Below are 19,592 nucleotides of genomic sequence, written 5' to 3'. Positions count from 1 at the left end.
TTATTCATAATATCAAATTCCCTGGTTCTTGAGAACAGGAAGCTTCCGAGCACAAGTTTAACAGCCCCTCTATTACAGCGGTTCTCAACCTTAGTAACCCACTTGTTCTTGGGACCTCAGCCCTCAGAAGCTTCTCCTACCAGCTATGCTGGCTGGGGAACACCTGGATTACCCAAGGTTGGGAACCACTGTTCTGGTACATTCTGAAGTAAACCAACCTCACAGACTTGCAGAACAAAAGCAAGTATAAAAATGTCAGTTGTGAAATATTTTGATTCTGAAATCATTGACAGCTATGGAATGCTTCTTGCTCTTACTGCCACATGCACATGAATTACTGTCATACGTCATGTGACATTATGAAATCTGTATGCTGCATGAACTGCTGGTAAATTCAGCCACACAAAAGCACATGACTATTTCGGTACTTACTTAGTCTGTCCGATACGATGTACTCTGCCAATAGCTTGTAATTCATGTGCTGGATTCAAGATGGGTTCCACCAAGAGGACATGAGTGGCTTCAATTATGTTTAATCCATTGGAACCAGTATGGAGGGGTAACAACAATATATTTATCTTGGGATCATATTTAAATGCAGATAGATTTTCCTGGAAGAAAAATCAGACTGAAGGCAGTTAGAAAAACTTACAAAAAATTAGCACTTCTGTGTATACAGTAGAAGCCCCATCCTTCAATGAAGATGGCTGAACTAAGAGGTGCCATGGATTAACTGCTTGAAATGGACCAAAACCTAATGGAGTATTGCCTGGCTTTAACCTCTTCTAGTGACATCAAAGATTACAAATTGCTTGATGCCTATCAAGGAACTTCTCAAATGAAGTTTGGTCCTGGCATAATTTGTAGGGTTAATGAAGCCAATTCTCCCCCTTTGTTAATTGCAGTTAACAGGAAGCCAGTGTTACTTGCTGGTAAATGCTAGCCTAGTATGTTCCCCAGCTCTGGGCCACTTAATTTATTTTTTTTTAAACATTTCCAGCACATCTTAGAAAAGAAGTTCACTTTACTGGCTAAAACAGAGTTTTACTGGCTTTAACAGAGTTATTCTCTGTCACTCTAAATATACAACTCTAAGGGAAACACGAAGGGAAAAGATTTCATAACTAAAAATGATCTCCTACAGTAAAATGTACCTGAAATTTGTTAATTCCGTTGATCTGAGCAAACTCCATGCTGTTATCATATAGTGCTTTTGCAATGATATCTAGAACATCTTGCCACTACAAGATAAAATGGAAAGTTACGTCCATATTAAAAAAGAAAAGTATTTCCAGTATCCAACAAAGACAAGACAACTGAAGACACTTTTCAATATCTTCCACTTCCAGTGTCAATGAAACTAGCCCTATTATCCACATCAATACTATCAAGTAATATATCTGATAACATGTACATTTTAGATTTTAAAATTGTAGAGATACCGTTGAGAAAACTAAGGATTTTGCTCCTGGATCTTTGAACTGGATTTTCTTGAGAGTCCTGATCACAGCTTCCACTTTGGTGGAATGACTTCCCTTTGGGAGGAAAAAAAAAGGAAGAAAAAGATTAAAATCAATCTTCATTTTCAGAGTATTTGGGCTCTCTTCTGGCTAGGCTTAATAGTATGCTGGAACCCTTTAATGTTACAACCTAAGTTTTCATGCAATTTTCAATCTGCCTGAGGAATCACCTACTCATACCAGCAGCACCAGCTGTCATGTAGAAGTCGTCCTCTCCTCTTTGCCAGACTTCCTCTCTGCTCATCCCCCAAATGATTTCAGGACTCAGGCCAGCTCTCTAGTCTTTCTAGCAATGTTACTCTTGCTGCCCCTCCAAACTGACTTGAGGACTTTAGCTTCTCTTCTGCGCTTCTCACAGCTCACTCCTCTACTAACTTACACCCTCTGATGGACAGACCCCTGGCAGCTCACAATGACTTTTAATATTTGCTTCTTCCAGGGAGCCTTCAGCCAGCCATCTTTCTGGTGGTCAACACTCTATCAACCTGGCTTGCACCAACAAACCTCCCTGAAATGTTTGCTTAGTAGACTTAACATATGTAGACCCCCTCCTCTCCAGTCCATAAAAATATCATGGTTTCTCCACAGACATTTTGAGGAAAATGCCTTGAGAGCACTAATGAGTCCAATAAACCTAGCCTAAAAGTAAGAGAGCCGTAAATAACCAAATGGGGTCATTTAAGCACTTTCATCAATACAAATCAGTTTCACTTGCATGGCATTTTACCTTCACTGGTATATCATCCTCTTGGTTTGCAGTCTCTGCAGTGAAGACATAGGAGATTTCTTTATGTGAAGTTGTCTGTCTGCAGATGGCACACTTTATTGAACTCCTCCGGGTTCCGACACTGTACTGTTCTATAATAATAGCTATGCAGTCATTGCAGAAGCAATGACCACAAGTCAAAACAGCCCACTGGAGAAACAGAAAGAGCATGTGTGACAGCATATATGACAAGGTAAAATAGCTAGATAGGGAAAATCATTTTTAATCCAGTTATAGAAGATGGCGATATCAAGATTACAAAAGCAACCGAGGAAATCTTTAAGCAAGACTTCCTCAAATTCAACCACCAGGTGGGGGTGGAGGCTTTCAAAGTTTGAAATTTTGTATTAATAAAGTATTAAATGATTAAGGGGTGTAGGAATTGTAACTGGAAATGTGAAATGCCAGGGTAGTATGGCTAAATGGTTAGTGCAAGCCTCTGCACTGACAAATGAACTAAGAGGTGTGTACAGAAAAATCCACAGCTTAACTTTTTACCTGTTTGCCCAGCTGTCGTGCGCAAATTGGACAGGGTTCTGGATTAATTCCTCCTGTTGTTTTATCCTGAGACTTCAACATGAGAAAAGAAAACATTTTTACTGAGAAATAAAAATCAGTTCAATTTCAAGCCATTTCATTCTGTAACAATCCTAAAGTTCTGGATATTTTCCAAGTCATTATCCAATATATCTCTGTTATCCACAGCTTTATGAAGATAATACAAGACAATATTCATAAAAATGAAATCCAGCCAAACTATGAGTTAAAGGGAAAATGTACTAGCAGCATTCAATGAACTCCTCTTGTAAGCCACTACAAGACTTCTTGCAGCACAGTTCTACAATGTACTGGCGTTTATGTTATACTGTAAGAAACATGGTGAATAAGGAAGACACTGGCTGTAACGTGTGTGCTAGCAGGCTATAAAGAAGGATCCTGCATGAAGATAAAATGTTTATCTAGATTTGGGGTTACTTTTCTTGTGCAGTACTTGTTAAGCAGGAAACACATCTTCGATTATCTCAACTAGTTTTCCAGTGGGAGGTAATTTCTAAAAGAGTGTCACACCCTCTTTTCTACCAACATCTAGTGGAAAGGTATTTCTAGACTCAACCCAATATTTTTCCTGAATTATGGAAAAAAATGTCAGCTGAGATTCACTTAGATGAAGTGGTAAATCACTTTCAAGACTGGTGGGAAAGCTGTTTAAAGGCATCAGAAAATAAATGTAGGTGCATTCAGCTACCACAGTTCCTCTTCAAACAATTCTTGTTGTGAACATGGTGGCTTTCTGAAGTATCACTCTTGCGGATTTAATAAATTCCACATCAATGCATTCAGGTTTCTTTGTGATAACCACTAAGAGACCAGTCTGTTCCAACCTAGACACATGTATACATGTTAGGGTCATAGTCATGGCTGCACAATGCAATTCAGAGTTTTAGCATTCAAAAGCTTACACAAGCCCACAGTTATTTTTGCTCCTTAAATGGCAGTCCCCTCCCATACAGCAAATAAGTTATGGAATTCCCATACAGAAGAGGTATGTCCTCTATCCCTTAAATCCGCATGGACACAACTGAAGAAAAGAGATGAAGAAAAATCTGCAGAATCTCAGCAACAAAACAAAGCAAAACAAAAAACTTACTGAAGCACCTACTGCCTTTTAAACAGTAATGCAATGCAAGAGTTCTCATAAGATATGACATAACAGTGGGAGGTCTATCTTACCTTTTCTAAATTAGTGAGATATAGAAGCTGGCCCAGTTTCTTCTGGAGCTGTGATTTGGCAACTGCTTTGTCATTCAAAAGTTTTACTCGATTTTGTTCTACCTGGAAAACCAATTTTATTTTTCTGGGATTTTCATTACAGGCTTTCATCTCCTGCACTGCTATTAAATAATAAAGGAAAAATTATACTATTCAAATCTTTCCTATACCTCAGCCTCAAGTTTACTAACTATAATTTTGCATAATTAGAAGGTTCTAGGGAACAGCAAAGTATATTTTGCACATTGAATTACATGTTTTTATTCTCCTACTACGGCTCTGGCTTCTGCATTTACTTTTTAAATCTGAATCTTTCAACTGTGAATTGTGTTTGTACTGTAACTCTTCCTTGGCAAATACTTAAGGCTGAAATACAATGTATAGTTATTGCAGATAAACTTAGGATACAAATACTCTCAGTCTAGCTCCACACCAATGAAAAGATACTTCTGAAGAACAAGCAAAATCAGGATACGGGCAAGAAGCCTCATGATAATTATGCATTATGCCTACTTCCAAGACAAAGCAAAATTTTACCTCATGTGGTTCAATTATGTGAAGAACAGGGTGGCTGGGTTTTGGCTCATCTGGATGGCGCACTCTGAGCCGTTCTGTAGCCATGGCAAGTTCATCAATGGCAGACACATGATCTCTCAGAACCATCCAATATTCATGAAGCAGCTAGAGACAAGATTTAAAAAAATAACAAGAACAAAATTGTAGTTAATGAAAAAAGTCACACCTCAGTACTTCTATGTTTCTTCGAGCAGACCTCTGTGATTCACACTCTGGGTAATCCATGCATGCACGGAGCCTCGTCAGAATATTCTAGAGCTTCTGTGGTAGAAAAGAAAATACAAGTTGGGGGTTCGACGCCCCACTGTGCACCCTAGAAGAACAGCCAGCTTGTATAGGCATTGACAAGCCGCACAGGCCCAGAAGAAGGGAATGGTAAGCCCATTCTGAATACTCTCTACATAAAAAACCCTGAAAAGGTTTGCCGTAAGTCCAAACTGACTTGACAGCATATGATTATTATTATTTAAGAAAGGTTATGATTATGAGAATAAAAACATAATTAAATTCACAAACATTATTTCCAGCTTTTGCTTCCAAAGCAAAGGATTTAATTAACTAAGGCATCAATGGAGAATAAATAGAGTACTTGCTGTACTCATAAATAATATTTACTGGACCTCAATTGACCCGCTGTACACTTTCCAAAGTTAGCTTTGAGATTTTAAATCATCCACAAATGCATTACTTCACAAAAACCTTATCTCACAAAAGCAGCCAAAACATCTCTGCTTAGATGTTGTAATGATTCTATACATCACCTCTGGGAAATCATTCCAATGACATACCCCTGAAAAGAACATGGAATACCATCCTTTTGGCTGAAATACAGTTGTAAGTCACGACTAGAGTGTGCTTAGTATGTCAGTGGGGATTTGGTGAATTAACTCGTCCATATGTTCCACTTATTCAATGGGCCTCTTCTAGGTGATTCCAGCCATTGTTTCTAACCAGAGAACTTCTACAGCCAAGAAGCAAAGGCCAAGGAAGATTCTGTAGCAACTGGAACGGTTTCCCTTAGTCATGCTCCAAGGCTAGACCTATTTGTCCACATTCAGAACACTTTACAGCCCTTGGGATGACTCTGTTTACAACTTAAGATTTTAACTGGGACTTCCAAGTTTATAGCCCTTTATCTCAGCCATGGAACTAACAAACTACACTGATTATGTAATCATCTAATAGCAAAAGCACAGATAGTGAAGTACGTTTAGCTTAAAAATATCTTCATAACTCTAAATAACAGGATTCTGGAAGAAAGTGGTAGTGCATGGAATCCACATGGGCAGAAATCTGATTTTTAAATGAAGCTATGACTTAGTACAGAACCTGAAATCTGTTTACAGAAAAAACTGTCTCACATGTTTACTAATGATGAGGCCACAACTAAGAGTATTAAAAGTGTAAAATTGAGAATGACAAAAAGTAGTAAGTTTCCTTATGTGTCTTATAAGTAACTGTGGGAATCCATCTGCTTTCTACTCATAATACCAAAATAATTTTTAATGCTATGAACTGCCGATTGTCAGTCAGTATTTATGTATTTATTTATACATATCCCACCCATCTAGACCGAAGTCTACTCTGGGCGGCAGTAGGTTGCCCCCCCCCTTGGGTAATAAAAAAAAAATATTGTGTTTAAGAAAAAACTGAAACGCAAACAAAGAACAAAACCAAAAAGAGTTGTGAACATCTCAAGCTGAGTTCTTTAATCTAAATTAATTTGCTTGTGGGGGATGTATAAGAAACAGTTATTTGGTATATTAAACTGTATAAGCTGCATAACTGTATCAAGCTGTATAAGGTTTCATAGTGTAGACCACGCTCTGAAGGTGGTAACTGTGGATCTTTTTGGAGTGCAACTTCATCAGTGGTAATACTGATGTGATGACTTAACCAAAAACATGAAGTGCCATAAATCCACCTCTGTTTTAAATCTATATAGTATCAGTTAGGTGTATATAAATTAGTAAAACAAAACATGGTTACTCACCACAGAGGAAAACACTAACAGTAGGATTAAAAGACTTTGATATATTAAGTGGTAGTATCAGGTTTTTCATGCAGAACTCAACATGTCAATATAAATAAGCGTAGGTATGGGTCAAATGTATGAAATTAATTGTTTGAAACACTACCTTTATATTTACCGGTTTTTTCTTGAAGGTGTTTTTATATTAAATGATTTATTATTGGAATTTCTCAATACGTTGACATTGTATTTCCTATATATTGCTGCTTTCCTATTGATATAATCCTAATTTTCACAGATGGCTTTAAGTGTGTTTCTAAAAATGATGGTTTCATATCAGATGGTCAGTTATTTCTATCCTTAAAATCAATCAACTCAAAATGTTGTTTATGTGCTGAACCTATCTCCAAGATTTCTTCTCACTTCTTGTACCTTGTATTCCTTTTTCCATGCTTCAAAGAGCTCCAGGAAGACAGTGCCCTCTTCAATTGTTCTGGAATCCATTCGGTGAGCTTTGGCAAAGGACAAAATGGTCTTCAGGGAACGTTCAGTTTCACTTGCTGCCCAGAGGCCTCTGCTTGTGGTAGGCAAGCGGTCATCAACCAGGCCTTCTTCGTCTTCTATCATTTCTTCAAAGATTGCCATCTGACCTTTCACCCTTAAATAAAATAAACACATGAGAATTGTCAGCACATTTAATGCCTGGAGGCATCTTCTCAGACAATAATGGTGTTGATCTGAAATACAAATGACATTATCTGCATTGATTCTCATTCTTTCTCTCGCTCTACATGATGTTACATGTACATGAACAGGCATCTAAGGATCTTATTCAGAACTAAGATCAACCCTCCCTGCAAGAATACAGGGCTGGAGGGCATAAAGCACTGGAGTTTCACCCAGTGAGTGGCAGACACAACAGCTTTCAAAGTGGCCTTGAAACTGATTTCTGCAACTGTAAAGACAGAGGTGGCAAACACATCATTTAGAAATTCTGTTTAGTACAGATGATTTATGGATCATCATCATCGTCATCGTCATCGTCATCGTCATCGTCATCGTCATCGTCATCGTCATCATCATCATTATTATTATTATTATTATTATTATTATTATTATTATTATTATTATTATTATTATTATTATTATTATTATTATTATTATTATTATTATTATTATTATTATTATTATTATTATTTATATCCCGCCTATCTGGACGAATAGACCACTCTAGGCCAATATCCCATCAGGTTACTACTTGCGCAAGGGAAACAGTGGAAGGGACTGCTGTTAAGAGATGAGGTCTGACTGCATATCCACATAACTGTACCTGACCACATAGCAGCAGCCTCTTCTCTTATTTCCCTTATGCATATGACCGTTTGAAAGGGATGCTGGCCCTTGAAAAGGAACTTTGTGGTTATCACAGATACAAAATAAAGAAAAAAGAAAAAAACAGAATTGGGGAGGGGACACTTACGTATGGGAAAACAGTTTTGACTCATATTCTGTGAACAATTCATCGGCTTTACAGAAGACACAGCTGGAATACAAAAAGGTTTTAAAAATTACTACATAATATTCTGTGTTTTCAAAGAATGTTCTTTCCAGCCAATAACATGTACAGGAATAAGATTTATAGCAAAAATTCAATGTATATCAAAAAACCATTTAAATGCAACCAGCACATCTATTACTCTGCCATCAAGATATAATGTGATTTCTTTTATGCAAGCATAGATCTCCATCAGGATTCTGGTCCTTGTATTACAACTGTCACAGGGGGTGCGCTATGGCACAAAAAGAGGTACTAACAAGAATCCCAGTGATGGAAGTCTAAGACATTTTTCAACCTACTTGTTCAGTGGGAGTCTTACAGGTCGCAGGTGGCAAATGGTGGCAGCCTCAATCACCTCTTTGGAAGGAGGGCCTTCCAGTTTTTTCACAGCCTCTCTCACAAGTTTCTGGAATTTTTTCACTTCTTCCATTTGAGTGGTGAGTAAGTACTGAAGGCCTCTGCAGTCACGGAATCTACCAAAAAACGGAAAAAAGGCAAATAACATTGCAAAAAATCAAAATGTCAGTTTAGAATAACTTTATGGAATCAAGAATCAGAAATGAATTGTTTTAAGAAATCATTTCACATTCCCCCCCTTCATATTACTTTTAGCAGAAGGCAGAACTGCATTTGCTGAGCGAAGTAGGTAATACATCTAACTCAATGCATGTGCAGTTTCTCCAAAAACATTTACAATATATATTCTTTAAAACACAAAGTCATACAGAAACAAAATATAAAAAGCAAGATGAGTAAAAATAACATTAAAAAGCTAGTTTTTGAACTATGCAAATCTTTCTCAGGCTGGCCTCTGTGTTGTGGATGGTGCAAAAAATATGAAAATAAAAAATCATGGCAGATGTCTATGTCAGAAGAGAGTTCCAAAATACTGGCTACAAACACAAGTTGGGAGTGTAGGGTTTCAAATTCCACCCCTGGTGGCCCCTGGTTAGAACATCTCTTCCAACTCACTAAACCTTCCAAGCCACCCGCAAACTGGGAGAGATGCTCCAACTAGGGGTCACCAGGGGTGGAATTTGAAACTCTACACTCCTGACTCGTGTTTGCAGCCAGCATTTGGGAACTCTCTTCTGACACAGATATCTGCCATATCTGGGAATTTCATATGTCTTTTCTGCATCATCCACAATGCAGAAGTGCCCAATCTGACAAAGACTTGTGTAGGTCAAAAGCTAGCTTTTTTCTTAGTGGTCTATTAAAGATAACACCTGCCCTTGCTTTTGGATTGTGTAAGGACCACAAGGCTGTGTTTCTTTCCTCAACAATAGAATGGAATCTCTGCTAAATCAATGAATGAAACTAATATTTATAACCTAAAAAAACAAAAAATTTTAGTACTGCAACATACCCACCCAAATGTAATTCGTCTTCTGGGACAGAAGAAACTATGTGTTATAGAGGAGACAGAGTAAAAGGAATGTACAGTATTGAGAAGTGGACAATTTTGTCAGAAGTTTTATATTCTGGTTCTTCTGTTAGATGTGCTTTTAAAATAAAACAGGAGCTCATACCTGCCACAGTCACATCTGCCAGCACAAACTTGAGTAGTTTTAAGTAAATCAATCATTTGAAAGCAACCTTACTCAGTAGGTCCTGACTTACTTGTCTGCCATGGAGAGCTTGTTTGTTTGCTGCTTGTAGTTGCTGCTTAGATCATTTTGCACTCTCTGAACAAGCTCCTCATCAATGGCATACTGTATTGCTGACTGGATCACATCCAACCACCAAGGGGAACTGGAACGTATCTGTTTGTAGGAAAGAAGATGTGTCTATAAATAAATGTGTCCTATATCTTTTTTTCCTGGGCCATAGTCTGTCGTTTCTGATTAGTAGCAAACTCTTCAGAAAACTATGTTAGCTAATTAAGAGATCAAATTATGGCTTGAAACACATACTTTGCTGCACTGTGTGTCCTTCTGCTCCATTTCAGGTATAATTTAAACAAAATCATGGTCATCGGGACAGTCGTGAAATCCTGAGTTGGACCCAATGACTATTGCATAAGCATCAAAATCCTTGATACCAGATCCAGACCACATTTGTCAGCTCGGGCAGGGGGCTTGTTATGCAACATTTGGCTGAGTCAGCAAAAACCCAACCTTATTTCTCCTGGCTGGCACCAAGGTGAACAAATGCAGAAGCTGGTCTCTAATCAGGAACCCAAAATCCTACAGATTACAGCAGCTCCTGTCTCCCTACCCCTCAAATCGGGCCTAGTGGTGCACTACAAAGAATGGAAGAGGTTACTAGCTCACCCACTCCTGTATCACCTCACAAAAGGCCGTCATCTTTCCTTATGCTATAATGGAAAGTCAGGCCAACGGCTTAAGGTGTTTGGGAACTTCAGTGTTGTGCAGGCTGAGGAACAGGGCAGAAAGGAACATAACACAGGAATGACAATATTACCAGCCTGTCACCGACTGCAATTCAGTCCTATCACTGTAAGAGCTTCTGTCCACTGATATTTAGATGATTATCTCCTTATCTGTCTTGGTTGCAAAAAAATCTCCATCTCTCACCAAAGGCATGCTGGACTTCAAAAACCAAACAGCTGTTTCCGCGAAGTGCTAAATCCCCCGCCCAAGTTAATTAAATTGTTCATCTCCAAATACATTCTAGCAGTTTATCAGTCAAATTTTAAAAATCCATCAAGATATGTGACCAGCCTAGCCTCTCCTCAAGTAAGTATCCAGATTTATTTAATGCACTTAAGTACATATTCTCAGGGCAGGTTCTAGGACTATAGAACCAGTAATTCAGGATTAACTATTTTAACATCAAACATGTTTTCCAAAGTAATTCTGCAAAGGAACAACAGAATGGCTAAAATCCTGTTGCATAGGATTGTAGGATACATCTAGAGTAGGGCCACTGAATTGGTGAAGATTTGGGGAGTCCGCTCCTCTGTAAGTCCCACTGAGCGACCAGACCTAGTCTAGTTGCCTAGAGGGAGGTCTATTAAATCAGTGGAACTACATTAAGTAACAGGATTTCTGCCAGAGTGCCAATTTTGTAAAACTCCATCTCTGATCCTGTTTGTTGCACTAAAACTCTTTTTATGCATGAATGTTAAGACTTATTTTAACACATTTTCAAGATGACACTGGAAGCCTAAAAAGAGCAATACATGTACACAGTCAAAAAGGCATAAATGAAATTTGTCAGCAGAAACTTACTTTCCTCTGGAGTTCATGGATGGTCTGTACAAGTGGTTGCAGTGCCTGCTGGGCTTCAGCAACTTCTGCATTTGATTTACTCATATAATGTTGTCGGAGTTGCTGACACTGCATTTAGATGATGAATGAGTTAGTAACTTTTCACTGACTAGAAATTCTCCTGACAGTAAAGTAACAATAATGTCATGCAATGATTTATTTCCATTTTACATTTTAATTTCTATGTTGTATGCAGCTATGGTATTCTTTGAGAATAATTGTATGCTGTCAAGTTAACTCTGGTGACCCTCCACAGGGCTTTCTAGGTAGAGAGTACTCAGAAATGGTTTACCATTCCCTTTTTCTGGGGACGTCATATATACATTACTTTAAAAAAAAAAAAAGAACTGCTAGTCACTGCAGTTGTTATTAAACTGTGATTTTAGAACAAGGATCGGGAGTGTTTTGACTGTCAAGATAGTCCGCTCTGTATTCTCACCCAGCATGGCCATTGGTAGGGGATTGTGGGAGTTATAGTCCAAAACATCTGGAGGTCCAAAAATTCCATACCTGTTTTAAGAAATGCTATAGCACATTGGCCCCATCCAGATGATCACCTGAAGCTTCATAAAACAGCTTATGAAGCAGCTAACAACCCTCAGGGCCAAGTATTGTACCCTGCCATACCCATTATTCATCAGCTTCAGCAGGAAAATCCTGGTTTGTATTAAACCACAGTTCCCCACTATATATTAATGGCTTTGTGGAAGTTGACAAACCTGGAAAATAAGTCAGAGTCACATCCTGCTTTTTACATCTGTTCTGTTACCTGGCTCTAAGCCAGAGTTTCCTGAATCAAACACAGTAAGAAACTCTGGATTAAAACAAACCATGACCTTTGCAGGATGAGAAGGGCAAGGGATAAATGCTTAGATATGTATTTTCCCTTGGGTTGTCCATTTCATCTTTCAACAGGGAACCCCTCCCCCGCAAGAGGGCCATATAAGTCCTGTAACTTGCGCTGCATAAAGCTGCAACAATTTTTCACAAATTACAATTTACACACAGCCCAAATGTACAGAGGCTCCCTTGTGATCTCCTTCATCGTAGGAAGCTGTTGGGATGTGTGTCTTTAACTTTCCAAAATTGCTATCAGGCGAAAAATCATTCTAGCAATGCTGATTTTCAGAAATTAAAAACCTCCGCACTGTCTCCAACAGCTTTATGAAATGAAGGGGATCCCAAGGGAGTGTCAGGACATTTGGGAGAAGAGGGGAATCAGAAATGTTTAATTCCCCCTAAAATCATAATTTCATCAGCCGTACCAGCATAAGTTCTAGCAACAGGATTTCAGCCAGTATCTCGCACATTATTAGTGCCAGCAAAAAGTAAGCATCAGTGGTTTTAATGGTATGAACAAAATGAAATACTGTCTTGTATAACCTGAACAGTTACTGCAGCAACTGTTACTAGAATAAAAAATGTAGAAGACAACTTGCTAGAGCTTAAAGCCACCCCACTCCCACCCCCACTCTATCAGCAATCAACCTGTGTGAGCATGATTGGTGAAGTAGTCTAGAACCCATCTGCCTCCAGAGTGCATGCAATCACTGCACTTGCATGAGATATATAACACAGGTGACTTCCTATGATTTGCCTTAATTCTTATTTAATTTTAATTTAATGTACACCAGAGACATTGGTCTCAATTCTCATTCTATGCTCCAGAAAAAATTACAAAGAGTCAATATCTAAAGGAGCACGATTAAGTCTATATAAACTTTTACGAAGTAAAATGTAAACCTTTCAGGTGACATAAGTTCCCACTTTAGTGTCTTTACTGCCACAGACTAGACTCTCCTGCCTTGTTACATCAATTTAGTCTTTAAGTGTCTGTCTGACTCAAGCTTCAACCTGTTCCACCTACACAACCTTAGTGTGAAGAATTAACAGCTAAGCACAATTCAGTAGATGTCTGGGAAAGAGAAGAGCATTAACTGTTCTTCCAAGAATAACTACTAGGCTACTAAGGATGTGTACTGCTTTTGAACCAAGTGCTAAAACAGACCAAACTGGGAGTGCTCGTGTGATTCTCAAGTGACTACAGAATGGAGTAAGGAGCCCCTTTCATCCTGGGACAAAGCAATATCACAGTGAATCATTCACATACAATGCAGCATTTGTAGTATTAAAAGGATGGCAAATTATTTGAATAAAGCGAAAGGCAAACTGAGTAATAAGGTACACTGAGCTACTGGTGCCACAGCAGAAGGTGAGAGAAAGCTGAACCCCACAATAAAGCCAGATCTCCCCCATGACAATTTCGCCACTATGGATGGCTCAGACTTATAACTGCTCTGGTAGTCATTTCTCTGATGTCAGTAAAGAAAAAGACTTGCCTCACTTTTTAGACAACTTTACTGCGTTCTGGAATATTGTTTTTTCTTTGTTCGCTCACACTACTTAGTTTATTAAACTTTACTGAAATATTAGTGTACTACTAGGACACGGTGTGTATGTGATTGTGGAAGGATGATTCCTATACAGGCTTTGAGTTGAGAGACACCATATTTTAGGCTGCTACACAGTCCTCCTTGTCGGAGCTCTTTGTGCTGCCCACCTTTTGTGGGAACCTTTTTTTTTTTTTAATTATGAGATACAGTGGTGCCTCGCTTGACGAGGATAATCCGTTCCAGCAAAATCGCTGTAGAATGAAATCGTTGTCAAGCGAAAGTAAAAATCCTATTGAAATGCACTGAAAACCGGTTCAATGCGTTCCAATGGGTGAAATACCTCAGTGTCCAGCGAAGATCCTCCATAGGGCGGCCATTTTCCGGTGCCTGTAAAGCGAGGAATCTGTCCTAAAACACAGCGGGGAGCCATTTTACACAGCAGGCGGCCATTTTGAAAGCCCAATGATCAGCTCTTTTGATCGCCGTTAAGCGAAAAATCAGTTCCCGTAGCAGGGATCTGATCATCATGAAGCAATTTTTCCCTATTAAAACATTGTTTTGCGATCGCAAAAGCGATTGCAAAAACTTCATCATTAAGCGATTTCCTAGTCTAACGAGGTAATCGTCAAGCGTGGCACCACTGTATATGACATGGACCTGTGGAGGAAGTGGGTCTGAATGTCTCCTAAAGGGTACAGGATGGATCAGCCTCCTTCTGTTTGCCCTTTACTTCATTACAGATTCACACTCCTAGAACTATAACAAGTTAAACATTATAGTCTAATTTAACAAGTTCAGCTTTTATCACTGCAGCTTGTTATCTACTGCAAACTGTGACTATGAGAAAGCATCACAAGTCGCACTTGTTCAAAAAAAGGAAGGCAGCTGAATCAAGACATATCACTGCTTTCCTCCTGACCTGTAAGGATTTTTGTCAAAAACCAGAATGTTCTTCCGGGACAAATTATTCTCTTTTATTTAGTTATTTTGTATTAAGTATTCCTCAATGGATATTAAATTCAACACAGGGAACAATCACCTCTTCCTGAAGTCTGCCATCACGCAAAGTGGGTGATATCCCAGGATGCTTCGCTGCCAGTAATTCCGTCAAGTTGTGCGTAGAATGAAGTCTCTATTCAGTAATACATAAAAGCAATAACGTAGTCATACTTCAGTATACTGTGAGAACGGTAAAAAATCAACAGCAGAATGCCCCAGGAAACAAAACATTACCACCGGGGGGGGGGGGGGGGAGAGGAGACACTTTCTAACGATATCTGAAGTTTATGGGACTGTGACGAGAATGAGATGCTTTCCCAACTAATAACAGAAAACAAAGTACCAGGAAGAAATTACATGCAAGGTACAGTAAATTAAAATTTCAGGTTCAGTGAAATGCAGAAACAAAACTGCAGTTCAGCCTTGCAATAAGGTGTTCCTTCATCTAATTACTGTGAACTATTAAGAACTAGTACCAAGCACATCCCCATGGCCTCTGTGGGGAAGCTTGCATTCACTCTCAGTGCCTTTGAACAAAGATGGAATGCAAAGAGGCAATTAAACAGCTACAGCACTTAAGTGTGCTGTGGACACTGTTTCCCATCTACTCAGAAAGTACGAACAGTCATATGAGGGCTGAGAGAAAAGAGAAAACACTGGCAATGTCCCCTCAACCCTGGTTTGCAAGGCTACAATAATTATTAACAAAGAGCTGGAAAAAGGACCAAACTTAGTTTAGACAAGACTATATTCTTAGAATATTCAATGTAAAATATTCAATAGCCATGTTTAGATTACAGGAGACTGGATTTTCACTGTCACACAAAATTATATAAATATGTCCACCAACTGGACACAGGTCTATACGTAATGGACTACACCAGAGTTACCACATGAGGTGCTTTCAGAGGACTCATGTGGCACAAATACTAATGTGCCCAGATTAATATTTGTTTTCTACATACATATATTTTTAGAAGGAGGAAAAACAGTTTCTGGTGAAGAGAGCAAGGACAGGGTGGTTACCATTTCACCCCTTTCAAGTATCATACAGCTCTGCTCCAAAGGGTGGGGGATCACAGGGGAAGAGAAGAAGTGAAAGTCCTATTACGTGGGTAGACACTAAATTTCACCCACGGCTATTAGACTCTATGTGGAATGCCTTCAGAAGTATCCTGCACAGATGGATAATTTTTTTAATTCACTACCAGTTGAAAGTCTCAGATTGCTGATTATATTACTAACTTGATACAATAAATTAATGGGCTTTACATAATGCACGTATATAATCATTTATGTTTAAATATTACCATTCCTAGAGTAAAAATTATTCAAATCCCTTTATCTAAATCAAAATTAGAAAATACACATAGGTAGGAGCACAATCCTCACCTACAACCTGCACATCCACAAATTTAACTGCAAGCTAAATCCAACTTTTTGCTGATAAAATGCTCTTTGTCTTCTCTCCCCACTGTAGCCCTCCATAAGTAGTTACTGGGATATATTAGGGAGAAATGATTGTCCCCTTCTCAGTTATACTGGAATGCACTGTTTCCTAGATGGATGTTACCTATTGCATTTTGTCCTCTGCATGTATATTTCAAACCATTTGTCACACAAATAAAAATGATGGGGAACCTGTGTAGATCATACTAAATCAAATCAAGATATTTCAAAAATATTAAAAATACACACCTGGTGACAAGTGTTTTCATACTTGTCACTGAACAAGCGATCAGTACTGTTCTGGCTTATGTAAATTTAGGGAATTGTTTAAAAGGGGGTTTTAGAATTTAAATACATACTTGCAATGAATCTGTTTTGAGCTTCTCTTTGTGCTCCTCAGAGGAACGCAAAACCTCTCTATACATATCTGCTGCCAATGCATATTCACCTGAAAAATATTTCAGATAGTAATTCCAGTGATACAATGTCTGAAATGTTGAATTATTTTAGTATGTATAGTTTTCTATAGGGAATATTAAGACTTTCTTTAGTACTGCAAAATGAATTCTGATTTTGAATGTTTTGTGAAAACGGAAATTCTCCATTTCAAAAATCATGTAAAAATGAAGCTAAAAAACAATTCTACTATTGTGAATTTTCATTCAACAAAGGCACTCTGTTAGAAACAGAAAGCACAGTCAGTAAGAGTATTCTGAGACAAGACACACAAGAACTGGCAATTGTCATGGAGACCTTGAAGCATTTTCAATCCTCTCTTACCTGTCCACCATTTACCTAGACCAGCAGAGGAAGATTTAAGAGTGAGATATTTGCCCAGGCTACAGTAATAGAGATGCTGTAGGACCTCAAAAGATGGCAGAATTGCCCCCTGCTTTTTTGAGAACACATGGGGGAGTTGAAAATTGGGGTGCAGAGGATAATGGGGGCACTAGGTGTACTGGGAGGGTCTCAAAAGGGCTTAGGGAAATTGCATGCCGTCCATAGGTGACATATTGGTCCATCCTTATTTTAAACAACCCACAGTCCTCTCTGAGAACTCCACACAAGAACTGGAACTTATTCATGACTTTGTGTACCTTGGCTGAACAATCTCTGACACACTCTCTCTAGATGTCGAGCTGGATAAACGCATTGGCAAAGCAGCTACCATGCTCTCTAAACGATCGCACTGCGACATTCCCTATGGGGAAAAATCGCTTTGCGATTTTTCCCCATAGGCCCCATTTCCCCCCAGCTGACCGGCGGGGGCTTCAGAAGGACCGCGGGGGAGCCCTTCCCCGCGGTCCTCGCAAAGCCTCAGCCGGCATTTTCCCCCAGCTGACTGGCAGGAGCTTCGGAAGCCCCCGCCGGTCAGCTGGGCGAAAATGCCGGCGGGGGCTTTGGGAGGACCGCGGGGGAGCCCTCCCCCGCAGTCCTCCCAAAGCCCCCATTTTCGCATAGCTGATTGGCGGTTCCAAAATGGCCGCCGAATGAAGAAAATGGCGGCCCACAGAGTTTTCGCTCCTATTCATCGCTTACCGAGGCGGCGAAAATGGTGGCCCTATGGAGGATTCCCACTTAGCGGTGAGTTTACCCCCCCATAAGAATGTATTAAACGGATTTTAATGCGTTCCTATGGGGTTTTCCGTTCTGCTTAGCAATGTTTCCGGATAGCGACGTTTTTCCTGGAACGGATTAACGTTGCTATGCAGGGCACCACTGTAACTGTATCCAGTCTGTTACTAATGCTTGCCTGGAGGAATCTACATATCACCTAGCTAGGTCAGTCTACTTAAAAGAAAAAAAAGCACACAATAATTTACAATTCATGTTCAAAAAGTCCATGAAGCTCAAAATAATTACCATATTTTTTGCACCATAAGACGCACTTTTCCCCCACAAAACAGTGGGGTGGAAAGTCTGTGCGTCTTATGGAGCGAAGAAAACAGATCATATTTTCCTGTTTTCTTCTCCTAAAAAATTGGTGCGTCTTATGGAAAGGTGCGTCTTATGGAGCGAAAAATAGAGTACATCTCATTATTTTCAGTTCATCTTACCTTTAATGATATGAATACCAGCCAACCCATTCAGAGCACACACCAGTTGTCTATGGACCTCCTCACATTCTGTCCGACATTTTTTCTGGAGTGATGTCAGAAGTTCTTCCATAGTCATTGTGCTAGAAGAAAGATCCACACATGAGTCACAGGCATACAATGTATATTAGCACAAGTTTAACCTCTTCAAGAACATACTTTATATGGCAAGGAGAAATGGAAAAGATAGTGGTGTATAGCTGCAGTTTGTTGCTGCTCAACTGCTTGTCATTTAACATTATGTACTATTCCCAGTTACTATACAAACCAGCTTAGGTTCAGAATCCTGGTCAGAGGCCCTGCAGTCAATTATATGTAAGGATCAGAATAGTAGTAGGAAACTCCAAAGACTGTCTCAAAGGAGAGGAAAGTGTCATGACTAATATAAATATCAGTTATTCTAGCATAGAGAAGCATAATACGGCATGGCAGAACATCAGTGGATCAAAATTCACAGCTTTATTCAACTTGTAAAGAGCATTTATTTATTTAATTTATATGCCGCCCACAATACCCAAAGGTCTCTGGGCTGTAGTAGTCAATTAGTAGTCAATTTGTGATTTTTAATATATATATATATATATATATATATATATATATATATATATATATATATATATATATATATATATATATATATATATATATATATATATATATATATATATATATATATATATATATATATATATATATATATATTAATCTTAGAACTGCAGAGCTGGAAAGGACCCTATAGCGCATCATGTCCAACCCCTGTCAAGGAGGCACCGTGGAGAATAGAGCTCCCAACCTCTGCCTCCACAGCTAGATATTTAAACCACTGAGCTATCCAGCCGTGAATATATTTAGGAGAAGACCCAGACAAAAGGTCTGATGTAGCATGAGCGCTAAAGAAATTTAGGGCTTGACATTACCTGGATAGGAACACCATGTGAACCTCATCTATTCTACTCTAAAGTTACACAGAACACAGGATACAAAAACAATAATAGACTAGCTTGATAATCAGATAAAGATTTGATAATAATGATAGGCGCCCATTTTCAAATCTTGTGCTTGTACTGTTTAGAACTTCTGATATATACACAGATACCATCTTCATCTTCCCACTCTAAATTTGGATCATTGCCTTCAGAAGGAAAAAGACTGCATTGTTTTTGGTGATGCTTTTTATATGAACTGCTTATTTTCTATGACCACAGTTGTTGCTATGTTGTACACGTCAAGCCACAAATATTCTACTAAAATCTACAG

The 19,592-nt window shown here is 38.8% G+C and overlaps 1 protein-coding gene across 6 annotated transcripts in view; it reads right to left on the bottom strand.

Moving 5' to 3' along the window:
- Positions 1-19,592, bottom strand: part of SHPRH (SNF2 histone linker PHD RING helicase) — a 55,482-nt gene that overhangs the window by 7,460 nt on the left and 28,430 nt on the right. For 3 of the 6 annotated variants that reach the window (XM_072995654.2, XM_020810926.3, XM_020811007.3), the window contains exons 14-28: positions 18,297-18,418; positions 16,599-16,687; positions 14,831-14,923; positions 11,360-11,467; positions 9,786-9,928; positions 8,462-8,635; positions 8,085-8,147; positions 7,037-7,262; positions 4,594-4,737; positions 4,018-4,119; positions 2,785-2,856; positions 2,248-2,436; positions 1,443-1,535; positions 1,155-1,241; positions 433-611 (exon numbers count right to left, since the gene is read on the bottom strand). In XM_072995654.2, coding sequence (XP_072851755.2) covers positions 433-611; positions 1,155-1,241; positions 1,443-1,535; positions 2,248-2,436; positions 2,785-2,856; positions 4,018-4,119; positions 4,594-4,737; positions 7,037-7,262; positions 8,085-8,147; positions 8,462-8,635; positions 9,786-9,928; positions 11,360-11,467; positions 14,831-14,923; positions 16,599-16,687; positions 18,297-18,418 — 1,884 coding nt within the window. Of the gene's footprint in view, positions 1-432; positions 612-1,154; positions 1,242-1,442; positions 1,536-2,247; positions 2,437-2,784; positions 2,857-4,017; positions 4,179-4,593; positions 4,738-7,036; positions 7,263-8,084; positions 8,148-8,461; positions 8,636-9,785; positions 9,929-11,359; positions 11,468-14,830; positions 14,924-16,598; positions 16,688-18,296; positions 18,419-19,592 lie in introns of those variants that run through there. The other 3 variants (XR_013540574.1, XR_013540576.1, XR_013540575.1) reach the window with 2 other exon arrangements.

Source organism: Pogona vitticeps, chromosome 1 (assembly GCF_051106095.1).
Source record: "Pogona vitticeps strain Pit_001003342236 chromosome 1, PviZW2.1, whole genome shotgun sequence".
NCBI lineage: Eukaryota > Metazoa > Chordata > Lepidosauria > Squamata > Agamidae > Pogona > Pogona vitticeps.
The sequence above is the reverse complement of the archived record's forward strand: the minus strand, read 5'-3'. Positions and strand labels throughout refer to the sequence as shown.